This window comes from Salvelinus alpinus, chromosome 28, assembly GCF_045679555.1.
Source record: "Salvelinus alpinus chromosome 28, SLU_Salpinus.1, whole genome shotgun sequence".
In the NCBI taxonomy this organism is placed as follows: Eukaryota; Metazoa; Chordata; class Actinopteri; order Salmoniformes; family Salmonidae; genus Salvelinus; species Salvelinus alpinus.
The window spans coordinates 12,767,223-12,780,691 of NC_092113.1; the positions used below are offsets into that span (position 1 = coordinate 12,767,223).

At 41.3% G+C, this 13,469-nt stretch overlaps 1 protein-coding gene across 1 annotated transcript; it reads right to left on the bottom strand.

Moving 5' to 3' along the window:
• On the bottom strand, positions 1–11,613 carry zmynd12 (zinc finger, MYND-type containing 12). Its single transcript, XM_071371668.1, has 8 exons — positions 11,358–11,613; positions 8,103–8,244; positions 7,510–7,681; positions 6,681–6,850; positions 4,755–4,877; positions 4,511–4,592; positions 2,644–2,789; positions 1–532 (listed from the first exon to the last, which is right to left on the bottom strand). Exons 1-8 carry the CDS (start codon positions 11,507–11,509, stop codon positions 404–406), a joined length of 1,116 nt encoding a protein of 371 aa, XP_071227769.1. The 5' UTR covers positions 11,510–11,613; the 3' UTR covers positions 1–403.
• Positions 11,614–13,469: the final 1,856 nt, after the last annotated feature.

A 13,469-nucleotide genomic window follows, 5' to 3' on the forward strand; every position in this document is an offset into this window, starting at 1 on the left:
TTTTGACAGACCGCCAGTTACCTGGTATTTATTTAGAAACTACACGGCAACAGTGTAATTGCATACTTAATACCCACAAATGGGAATAGAAGATGTCTCAAGTGTGGACATATATGAGCCTGAACGTCACATCTGAAATGTACCTCTCCCAACATGTCTGCATCATGGGTCTTTTGTATTCTCAACTCAAAAACACACATACCGGTATGACACATCCTTACTGTTCAGTCAAATCCTATCAGAAGTTACCATGGAAAGTCACAACATCTTTTATTCTGTAATGATTCTACTATGGCCCATTTTTTCATGTATAGAGCGTGCTTCTTTTGTGTTGAGTTGAGGAGGTAGCCGGCAGGTGGATGGACAAGCAGTCAAGAAGACAGGCGGTCAGGCAAACGGGCAGTCAGCTTGCGATGGTAAGGTGTGGGCCTCTCTCTGCTGCCAGCTGCAGCAGGCTCTGGATGGGCTCTGTCAGGCTATGGTCTGGGACCAGCTGGCTGGACTGCAGGGCCTTCCTGCCAAACTCCAGTGCCTGACAACACACACAAACACACACACACACACACAGTAAAGCCATTGCACCCACTGCCTGTTGTGTGTATAAAACAGTATATTCATTTATATACGTAATATGTATCACTGTAAAACTGGGCTTTGCCCCAACAGTCTCTAAAAGCTTCCTTAGCACCATGCTCACTGATCTGAAAGGACAGTTGAAAACATATCCAGTCCTTTGATCTATCAGCGGCTATGAAGGAATGAAGACGAGGAAAGAAAAGTATTTGGAACTACTGAGACACTGCCTGGGACGTTTTACAAACCAGACAAAATACATACAAATCTTCTGATGTTAATGCACCATGATGAAAGGTATTGAACTGAAATGATTCAGGCAATATCTAAAAATGTTTTGTTTATTGACAAATGTAGCAATGGAAATTAAGTGCAGTCAGTATTTTGGATAGATTCAATAAAACCTGCCACAGTAAGGCTTATTCAGTATCTTCATCCATACCAATGCAGCCAGTTTACACACATGCCTAATTCTGGAAGCATCCAACAGTAAAGGGAATCTAACTTTTTCCAGTTATTACGGACAATAGGGAAAATAGATATGTTTATACACCACTACTGAAATATGGTATTGAATGAAAAATGTGTCCTTGGTTTTCCTGCTTTTTCATTGTCTGTCATGCCTAGCCAGACTATAGGTGAATTTCAGTCATCTCTAATAGTGGCTTCCTGTCCTCATATTTCTCCTTCAACCACACTGATCTGAAAGAACATAGCATTTAAAACCAAGTCTCCTCTCTGGCTTCTCCCACTTTCCTTTTCAGATCAGTGCAGATGAGGTATAGGTGACAAGCAACTGTCATTAAGATGCACTGTAATGGCTAGCCAAGCTGAGCTTCATTCAACCCCCATTGAAGGTCGATCAATCATAGCCTGCTCCAGATCTCTACTGCATGTCCTTTAGACAACTCCTCTTGCTATCTTTGTTGTCATGTGACGAGAGCTGCTGCTCCTGATCCCTGCAACAACAGCGAGGGAGGGACTGGAGAGATCGAAGCAGACATGGGACAGTGGGAGACGTTCAGGGTTTGTGTGTTATTTACTCTCGCCAAGACATTGTGTCCTATTGAACTAAAGACCATAACTCAGGGTTTTTCCAAACTCATTCCTCAGGACCCCAAGTGGTGCACGTTTAGATTTTTGCCCTAGCATTACTCAGCAGATTCAAATAATAAACAAATCATCAAGCTTTGATCATTTGTATCAGCTGGCACTACTCAGCAGATTCAAATAATAAACTAATCATCAAGCTTTGATCATTTGTATCAGCTGGCACTACTCAGCTAATTCAAATAATAAACTAATCATCAAGCTCTGATCATTTGTATCAGCTGGCACTACTCAGCTAATTCAAATAATAAACTAATCATCAAGCTCTGATCATTTGTATCAGCTGGCACTACTCAGCTAATTCAAATAATAAACTAATCATCAAGCTTTGATCATTTATATCAGCTGGCACTACTCAGCTGATTCAAATAATAAACTAATCATCAAGCTTTGATCATTTATATCAGCTAGCACTACTCAGCTGATTCAAATAATCAACCAAAACGTACACCCCTTGGGGTCCCCAGGACCAAGTTTGGGAAACGCTGCCATAACTATAAATACCTTATCCCCCCTGACTCCCTTTCTGATGCATTAAACTCAGAGACTCCCTCCTTGGGTAATTCGTTGATCAATGGGATTGAGTGACCTTCACGAGGTCAACTATTAAACTTCTCCTGGCAAATCATTCTCTCCATTTGCATGACCTTTCTCCTTTCTCATAGATATGCATACTAGCTACATCCCTGGATAACACTCCCAAAATCCCCCACTAAGCACCAGCATACTTGTGAGATCAGAGAGAAGTTGCCTGGCCAGAAGCCCGAGGAGGGCAGTTAGAGTATAAGGCCAGTCGCATCGAGTCCCACTAAATCCCGCCAGAGTAATAATCTTTAAAGCTTTACCAATTAGAAACTAATCCTGTCTCTAGACAGCGCTCCATGGGAAGCACACGGTGGAGGGAAATGTATCAGGGTGTCACCAGTAACCACCAGATCACTGGTCATCATAACACCTCACCTTGCCTGGGGATCCTCCTAGGAACCACAGCATGGCCAGAGAGTGGGCCACTAGGGTGTTCTGGGCCGTAGCCTGCTTGGGGCTACTCTCCTGAACCTTCAGCATGGCCCTTAGCATCTGGTCCGCTTCCGCCTGCTGAGCTTCATCTGCATGGAGATCAATACAAAACACACACACATTTATGCTAATGAATTCACTTCCAGGTCAAAACTAAACCTAAACCGCACAGAACTATGGGCCTACAGATCAGCGGTAAGGGTCTCAACATCATGAGTTTTCAGGGCAGAATTATTGACTGTGACCACTGAATACTAACTGAAATATAGGTTTCCTGCTTTTTCATTATCTGTCATGCCTATAGAAGAATTTCATTTATTTCCAATAGACTCTCACACAAATCATGTATGTAAATGGAAGATTTGGGGTGGTGGGGGGACTTTATATTTCACTGACAACAACCAAACTGTAAGGAATTCCAGTAGGCATAGCCTAAAACAGATCTTCCTGATTCATTCCCATTGTTTAAGTGAAAGACGGACAATTTATGGCTGGGCAAGTTAAGCCTGCTATGTGGTTGTCCCATTAGGCAGGGGCTTTATGGGCATGGGGATCATTTGAAAACGCACACACACACACACACACACACACACACACACACACACACACACACACACACACACACACACACACACACACACACACACACACACACACACACACACACACACACACACACACACGGATTGGTTTTGTATAAAGCGCTTTACATTGTTTATGTGTTTGGGGTGGCCGTGGCAGGGTCAACCTACTTCATCCACCACCAATGAGTAGATGTAGCCTACAGTAGCACCCAACCTGGGGCGCGCATAACAGCCATCCTGTGCCAGAATGCTCATAATAGAAGAGAAGACACATCCCAGCAGAAACTGACCGGTGTGAGCTAACAGCAAGCTCATTCTCTGCAGTGGTGGCTCGCCTGAAAATCCTGGGGAATTGCATTGCCGCTAACAAGCTTAGCATCGTGACTAGGGCAGGGCAGCAGCAGAGAGGCGGTGTCGGATGCTGCGACAGCCAGAGATGTGTCATGAATGGTCTTAGTCAGCCCCCAGCACTGTCGATTTAAAGCTGGGGTTTAGCTCTAGGATAGCACGTCAGGGTAAGATGCTAAATTTAGCGCCACTGACCTTATTTTCAGTGATCCACGAATGAAGCCAAATGCTGTTGGGCTGGTGGAGATGATGATGCCTACTGATGTCATCAAGCCACTTAGAGCTGGCAGTTGTGTTGTTTATTAAGTGTGTGATTGGCTGCAGCATGTGGCTGTTAGTGAGCCCACAGAATTAAATAGACCAATTTAATTTAATGTATCTCTGTGTGTCAACAATTTATTATCATCTACCATCAATCTGTTCACAATGGTTCTTGGTATGGACTTTGACTGAAGGAGCTGAGGCTAATTCAACAGCGTCATAATCTTCATTTATTTTTTATTTACCTAAATTTAACTAGGCAAGTCAGTTAAAAACAAATGCTTATTTACAATGACGGCCTACCCCGGCCAAACCCGGACGATGCTGGGCCAATTGTGCGCCGCCCTATTGGACTCTCAATCACGGCCAGTTGTGATACAGCCTGGAATCGAACCAGGGCCTGTAGTGACAGCTCTAGCACTGAGATGCAGTGCTTTAGACCGCTGCGCCACTCGGGAGCCATTATCTGATCAAGTTTCCATTTTAATTTAGTCTTGGTTTGAATGATTTGTCAAGACATAAACCTGTTGATGCACTACACATATGCGCACCACCAAAGAATGTATACATATTTCTCAGCAGTGCTTGGTATCTATTCGATATGAAGCTGTACCCACCAAAAGAGTGCTCCAGCATCATGGATCCTGGAGTATGAGTCTCCAAAAGTTTGGTGAGGTGAGAGTGCCATGTACTTGCTACCTGTAAAGTCAGACACAAAAAAGTAGTCAGGCAAACTAACACACCAAAACACTATGTTTTCATGGACGCATTTGCTGTTTTAATGCTACTAGACCAGTAATATAATCACGATAACACTACAGTCAGGCACTTATTACTGTCAGGCACTTATTTAAATTTTACCTCAGTGTATAAGGAACTGGCAATATCCATCTTTTCTTGCTTGATAAAGACATTGGCCATCAGAAAGTAGCCACCACAAGTGACAATGTTATCCAAGCCATACTCCTCACTGGCATAGTACACCTGAAAACCAAAGACACAGGTTCAGATGTGGAATATTGCAGCATATTATACCGCTATTCAAATAGGTAGTCAAAGTGCATTCATAATTCCTGAGATTCTCCACTGGTACTTATGTTTGGCATGGGGATAGCAACCTTCAGTGAACACGGAGCTAACATTTTGGACATGCAAAAGAGCATATGTATCAAGCGTCTCAGAGTAGGAGTGCTGATCTAGGATCAGGTTAGCCAGCACTTCTACTCTGAGACGCTTTGTGAATACAGGCCCTGATTGGTTAAAAACAATATTGTAAAACTCCTTATAATCTGCACTGCGATCATTGCGTTTTCAGATTTTTAGGGTTGGGTATGTTACTTTCTAAATGTAATCCATTACAGTTACTAGTTACCTGTCCAAAATTGTAATCTGTAACAACTTTTGGATTACACAAACTCAGTAATTCAATCTGTTTACTTTCAGTTACATTTAGATTACTTTCCCCTTAAAGGTCCAGTGCAGTCAAAAACTAGATTTCCTGTGTTTTATATATACTTCCACACTATGAGTTTGAAATAATACTGTGAAATTGTGAAAATGATGATAATGCCCTTTTGGTGTAAAAGCAATTTAAAAAGACTACCTGAAATGTCAGCCTGTTTTGGTGGGATGGATTTCTGGCCTGCCTGGTGACATCACCAGCTGCTAAATTAGTTAATAGATCAATAATAAAGACTGCCAATAACAGCTAGCTTTCAGTTTTCCCGTCTCCACTCAGGCCACTCCCAGACCGTCCTTGCTGAACACAAATTGTTATAAATTTTTTTAAACAATTTTAACTGATAACAATTACAGTAAAGTACTTAATTGTTACCCAGAAAGTAGTTGATATTGAGATAAAAATGGCTGCATTGGACCTTTAAGAGGTGCAGGTTCTGTTTTTCGACATTAACCTTGTTCTGGAGGCAGCTCTGCACAGTGGTTACTAGCTGGCACAGCCACAAAGTCAGAAAATCAGATTTTAAACTGAACCCTAACCTTACCCCTAACCTTGACCACACTGCTAACCCTAATGCCTAACCTAACCTTAAATTAAGACCAAAAAGCAAATGTTGGTTTTCATACATTTTTACATAGCCAATTCTGGCTTTGTCGCTGGCCCATCTAGCGGAAATCGCTAAGTTCTGCCAGCAGTGTGATTCACATCAATGCGCTATGTAGATATCAATAATAACTGATATCAGTATCGCCCGTAGGCTACACCACTGCTGTCGTCCTTACCTCCAAATGTTTATTTAAACTGGATAATCTTTGGATGCAGACAGCAGTTGCACCTTGGAAGATATACTTGGACTGTAGCCTACAAAAGCCTATTCCTGCTCTTTTCCCACGATCCATAAAACACACTTGGTGTGTCATCATAGTGGTCTCTGACTTGTGGTTTAAGTTTGTTCACTCAGGTGGAACAAACTTAAACTTGTGCCTTTTTTCAATGCTGATTTGAGTGTCATTGATAAAACAGAAAGTTGTCAAGTTATCATCTAGTTTTTCAAAAGTATCTATAATCTGATTACAATATTTTTGCTGGTAATGTAACGGATTTCAGTTCGTTTTTTTTGTAATATGTTACATGTAATCCGTTACTCCCTAACCCTGAAATTAGTAAATATGAAGTAGACCCACTAAATCCCATCTTTTCACCAAAAGAAACAAAGAGAGGAAGCCACTTTATACAATTGAAATGCACCCCTATAGTTCGACTGCCATAGTAAATCTGTGGTTTTGAAGCACTGGTAGATTTGACCACTGATAAGCTTTGACACTCACGTCGTTGGCAAAGTGCAATAGCGCTCCCTCCAGGTTTTCCGTGGCGGTGTAGAGGCGACCCAGGTTGCGGTGCAGCTGGTGGCGGACGATCTGGCTACACTCGGGCGTCTTCATCACCGTCCACTCGGCCTGAGACAGGTACCCCTCTGCCTGGGCCAGACTGCCCAGACCTGGGGGGAGGGGAGCAGAGGAATGGGTCATACGCAACACAACAACAGTCTACAGTTCAGTGGCATTGGTCACTCTACAGGTCAGAGTCATGTAGCAGGGTCAAGAGTCACATCCAGGTCAAAACTAAACTTAAACAGCACAGAACTATGGGCCTACAGATCAGAGGTAAACATCTAAATCTCAACATCAAATCATGAATCTACAGGGCAGGACTATTGACTGTGAATGCTGAACACTAGCTTGAGATCCACGTGCATATCTCTGACTTTCGCGTAAATGGGAGATTTGAGAGGGAATTCAAATCAAATCAAATTTGATTGGTCACATACACGTGTTTAACAGATGTTATTGCGGGTGCAGCGAAATGAAATTGCACGGTTCCCAAGTAAGATTCGGCCCGAAAGGAACGGATCACAGTGTTTCAACAAAGAGTTCGACACAGATCAGCAATGATTTGAGTTCAACACAATGCTGAAAATGGACTGAAGACACAGTGCAGGTTCTCTAAAATCTAATGTATCCACTACTACCCTTGCACGAATAATGTAAACACAATAGTATCTCATAGCTGCATTTGAATTGGTTTGGTCTCTGCCTTCCTGTGGTTCTTTGGTAAAACTGCCAGCTCATGGGGAGTTTCCTCCATCTTGTGACTCACCCACGTTTGCCTCCGCCAGCAGGAGGTATGCAGGGACCAGCTGGACAGCACTGGGGCCGTAGACGTCCATAGCACAGCGCAGGGAGAGCTGGGCGGCAGGCAGTGACTCCTGATACTTCCCTTCAAACAGCTTCTTCTGAGCCACAGCCCTGGAGATCTCAATCAGCTCCTCCTAAACAGAGGTTACACCAGGAAAAGACATTACAGTTACAGTACAGGGCATGCATTTCAGTAGGTTGTTTCCGCACAAAATCAAAGTTATCAGACATTTCTACAGACATCATTTGCGATTGAGGGCTACAGATTTCAAAAATTTTGTATAGGCTCTTATTTAACAGATGGCATGAAATCATCTTGTACTCAAATAACTCTTTAGGTATGCAAATGTCTGACAAAACATTGATTTGAGGTTCAGCTATCTCTATTCAGGTTCATATTCATTAGACAACAAACAGTAGAAAAGGACTGAAAGAGCCTCCCTAACTGGACTTGTCCATAAGAATCGATGGTTTTTGTTTTCCTTAAAAAAAAAAAAAACGTTTCGCTTTGGTGTGCCCTAATGAATGAGACCCTGGTGAGTGTCTGATCCTCACTTGTCTGTGCAGTATCTGGGCACGGTGGTGGTCTCTGTCCGCCTGCAGGCTGTGGAAGGGCGTTGCGGTGCGGATGGGGATGAGCAGCTGGCAGATCTTCTCATGGATTCCTACCCAGTCAGCCTGCTGGTGTTCCTTGTCACTGAAAAAAAGAAAAAAGAGACATGGGCTGCATTCCAATCTCCAAAATGGGCTCCCTTCCCTTTGTCCTAGCTGACCCCGCTGTGCGAATCACACAGGACTGGATGTGAGCAATGTGGTTTCTCACAGTACTTACTTTCACCAAATGGCATTTCTTGTTTTCAGGAACTTTGTTTTGAAGACATTATAGCTGTACCTGTATGCATTGGCATGTAATGCGCAGATCTGTCTACAGAAACATTTTAAAGGACACTAGACTAGATAAGACATCAGTCTGCCTGCATAAGTCACATTGCCTTCTCTAACAGTTTAATAAGAAGGCATAGGCCTAAGCTATGATTTGAATCCTTCCATGTGCAACATCTTTCAATTCCCCTAAAGGTATCCTAAATTGTATGCCATTAAATAACAGGTTTATAATTTCATGCATCTTGCTATTTTCCCAATGCGTTGGAACTGTCTGAGTTTCCTCATGTTTTCTTTCTGCGGTGCTTGAACATTCCAATGTGTTTTTACTGGTCTGGAGTATCAGTCACGTCATGGCAATAACACAGCATATGGGCTGGCTCACAAGGGCTGAAATGTGCATGCACTTACTATGCACTCACACAAGAGTCAAGGGGATCCTAAGGACACAGACCTGTACTTTCTCATTCATTGAAGGTCCCTAACTCTGAGTCTGTAGACCATAATGTATGGTGTGTTTGGCTAGTTGGGATTGTAGCTGTTGCTCCGCAGCATGGCAATGTTTATGCAGCCCCTTGGCACGGAGACGTGTATTAAATCGGGACGTAGGCAGACAGCTGGCCCCAGAAGTAGGCTAGTTTTTCTCTTGTTTTGGAGAATACTTGCAGGGTGAGAGAAATGCATTTTAAAAGAAGAGATGCAGCAGGGGGAATAGAGCCAGGGATATAACACACTTTTAAGCTCCCTCAGAGGGAATGGATTTAGTGTCTCATCCCTTAAAGCTTAGGCCTAGTGGAAGGCTGTCACCAAGCACTAGGCCATATTATGTATAGTGCTTTCAGAAAGTATTCATACCCCTTGACTTATTGCACATTTTGTTGTGTTACAGCCTAAATAAAAAAAATTATACAAAATATTAATGTCTCACCTATCTACACACAATACCCCATAATGACAATGACATAATGACATGAAAACATGTTTTTAGAAATATATTGAAAATGAAATATCTCATTTATATAAGTATTCACACCCCTGAGTCAATACATGTTAGAATAACATTTGGCAGCAATTACAGCTGTCTTTCTGGATATGTTTTTAAGAGCCTTGCACACCTGGATTGTACAGTCAAATTGATTATTGATCATTTCTACATAACCATTTTCAAGTCTTGCCATAGACTGTGAAGTATATTTAAGTCAAAACCTAACCCGGCCACTGGGAATTTAATTAGATTTATTTAACCCTTATTTTAACAGGTAAGTTGCTGAGAACAAATTCTCATTTACAGCAACGACCTGGGGAATAGTTACAGGGGAGAGGAATGAGCCAATTGGAACCTGGGGATGATTAGGTGGCCATGATGGTATGAGTACAAGATTGGGAATTTAGCCAAGACACTGGGGTTAATACCACTACTCTTACGATAAATGCCATGGGGTCATTAGTGACCACAGAGAGTCAGGACACCCAGGTCACACCTGTACCAAACATAGACCTTTGTATTCAAGACGAACTTAATATCTTTGCCACATTTTTTAAAGTTTTACTTTAGTGCCTTATTGCAAACAAGATACATGTTTTGGAATATTTTTATTGTGTACAGGCTTCCTTATTTTCCCTCTGTCAATTAGGTTAGTGCTGTGGAGTAACTACAAGGTTGTTGATCCATCCTCAGTTTTCTCCTATCACAGACAAACTCTGTAACTATTTTAAATTCACCATTGGTCTCACAGTGAAATCCCTGAGCAGTTTCCTTCCTCTCTGCCAACTGAGTTAGGAAGAACGCCTGTATCTTTGTAATGACTGGGTGTATTGATACACCATCCAAAGACTAATTAATAACTTCACCATGCTCAAAGGGATATTCAATGTCTATTTTTGTTTTTTTACCCATCTACCAATAGGTGCACTTCTTTGGGAGGCATTGGAAAACCTCCCTGGTCTTTGTAATCACTGCTCGACTGAGGGACCTTACAGATAATTGTATGTGTGGGGTACAGAGATGAGGTAGAGGTCATTCAAAAATCATGTTAAAACACTATTATTGCACAGAGTGAGTCGATGCAACTTATTATGTGACTTGTTAAGCACATTTTTACACCTGCCATAACAAAGGGATTCCATCCTTATTGACTCAAGACATTTCAGCTTTTCATTTTGTATTAATTTGTTAAAAAAAAAAACGAAATAAAAAAACTGAAGACCGCTTTGACATTATGGGATATTGTGTGTAACAATGTGACCTAAAAAAAATCGCTATTTAATTCATTTTAAATTCAGGCTGTAACACAATTTCTTGGGGAAAAAGTCAAGAGGTGTGAATACTTTCTGAAGGTACTGTATTAGTAAGAAACGTAGCTCTCCCAAAAGTGACAAATTCAGCAAATACAGCAAACCAAGTGGCGAGGCTGTTTGGATGAAGAACGAATTAAGGAATGTGCTTTTAAATGTAGCATATCAAACTAGAAATTCAGTAGGACTTGCTATTACATAAGGGTGCACTCTTTCAGAGACCACATGATAGGGCTTAGGCATAATTCACTTGACATTATTCTCTTAAAAATAGCTAACTTGCTAAGCTAACTTGCTTTCCAACTGTTTCCAGTACCACATTTTGACTGAGGCAAACATAAGTCTGCTTTTAGTGTTATCTGACAATCTAGTAATACGTTTGTAGCTAGCTAAACACTGCCACCTAGTATTGAAACTGGTGAGATGTATTTTTCATAAAACTTAAAGTCAGAAACTTTTAACTACTGTAGCAAGTTGTTGTTCTTGTTGTGTAGCTAACTACTGGAGTCCACTAGTTACACAACAAAAAAAGTGGAGCCATATTAAAACAATGGCAATAATTATTTATGGTAATTTAAGTCCTATCTATGCTAGCTAGGTATGTCGACTACTAACGTTACTTCATAAACTTACCAGTAGAAAGTTACTCGACATTTGGTGCATTGCAGGTACGCAAGGTTTTGACAAAGCTCACATAGCTTTTTCGCTCCTTTTGGGTTTGCAAGTGGATTTATCGCTGACGTCAGTACCGAAACATGAGATTTACTCCTCGTTATTGAGCTCATGATATAATAAATACAAGTTTAGCCTATCTGCTATTGTCCGGTGAGAAAAACATGTTTTACAATTTGTTTCCTGAACGCTTCAAGTTGCTATGGAGACGACCTTTGCTTGTTTAAAAAAGAGAACAGCACAGAAACATAGGCATCCAACAAATAAAAACAGATTCGCGTATTTAAACGTTTGTTCTGTATAAACATATTGAACTTTTAATCAGAGAGATAAATAATACATTTTCCTGAATAAAAATGTGCTTGCTTCAGCTGTCCAAAAGTATTTTTGTGATAGTGGAATAAAGTTTACACTCAGAACGTGCAAATACTTGGATTATAAGGTTTTATTTTGTATCATTTAAGACACTGATGATTATGACAAAACTGAACATTTGTTTTTAATTCTTATACGGGAACTTTTTTGTACACTGAGTGTACAAAACATTAAGGACACCTGCTCTTTCCATGACATAGACTGACCAGGTGAATAAATGATCCCTTATTGATGTCACTTGTTAAATCCACTTCAATCAGTTTAGATGAAGGGGAGGAGACGGGTTAATGAAGGATTTTTAAGCCTTGAGACAATTGAGACATGGATTGTGTAGGTGTGCCATTCAGAGGGTGGACAAGACAAAATATTTAAGTGCCTTTAAACAGGGTGTGGTAGTAGGTGCCATGTCAACTAAGTCACACATAGCAGTCATTGTGGGTTTTGTCAATTTTGACTCATCTTGCTGAGCTCCACTGAGCATTTGACCTCTTTAACCTTCTCCATTATCTCCTGGATCATCTGCTGCATTTCTGACTTCACTTTCTTAACTGAAACAAAAATACATTTACAAAGAGATGTCTCATTGGTTTGTTCCTTACTAATGCATGTGTCCATCATCCACACACAGTACATACCAACTTTTCTCCCCACTCCCCCAGTGGTTTGTCAGGCTCCAAGTGAATATGTGGTTACGGGTTACCAGGGTGATGAGATTCCATCCAGTGAAAACACTGCCAGGCTCTTCTTCTCAATGTCTAGCTGTGGCTGGGGCCGAGGTTAAGACTTCACATTGGGCAGTATGTCTAGCTTTAGATTTCTCAACAACGTCTCTGAGTGTTGTGTTGACATCTACCTCATGTCTTTTCTGGAATCTCTTATTACAGAGTGGACACCGGTACTGGTCACTACTTCCCCAGTATCTACCGATACAAGCCAAGCGGAAGCTGTGGCCACATGTGGTGGTGACTGGGTCTGAGAACATCTTCAGGCAGATGGAGCACACTGGTGGACTGCTGGTGGCTGCCATAGCCTGGCAAGAAAGACACATGTTGCTGTTATTGTCATTGTTGTTGTTATTATTGTTGTTGTTGTGTCTACCCCTAAATTTCAATGACTCCAAGACAAGTTCCAAAGACTATGAGACCAGTGTTTTCCATGTATTGTTTTATTGCTTGTACATTGAACAGTTCAAAGTATGACAGCTTGCTTGCGTTGAAAGATCAGTAGATAGCTGTATTCAGACCTTTGAAGGGGTGTCAGTAGACAAAGATGTTGTCAACAGAAAATGTTCAAACAAGTGATAGAAATATAATAGTGTTTTGTTTGAAGTTTGAGTCATTATTTGAAGATCTACTCTGTGGGCCAATTACATATTCAATTAAATTACATCAAATGTTATTTGTCACATGCTTCGTAAACAACAGATGTGGACTAACAGTGAAATGCTAGTGAAATGCTTACTTACGGACCCTTCCCAACAATGCAGAGAGAAAGAAAATAGAGAAGAAAAGTTAGTGCAAAACAGGTCAATGCAGAAAGTCCGGGTAGCTATTTGGTTAACTATTTAGCAGTCTTATGCTGTGGGGTACAAGCTGTTCAGGGTCCTGTTGGTTCCAGACTTGGTGCATCGGTACCACTTGCCTTGCAGTAGCGGAGAGAACATTCTATGACTGAGCATAGACTGAACAGCACTCTACT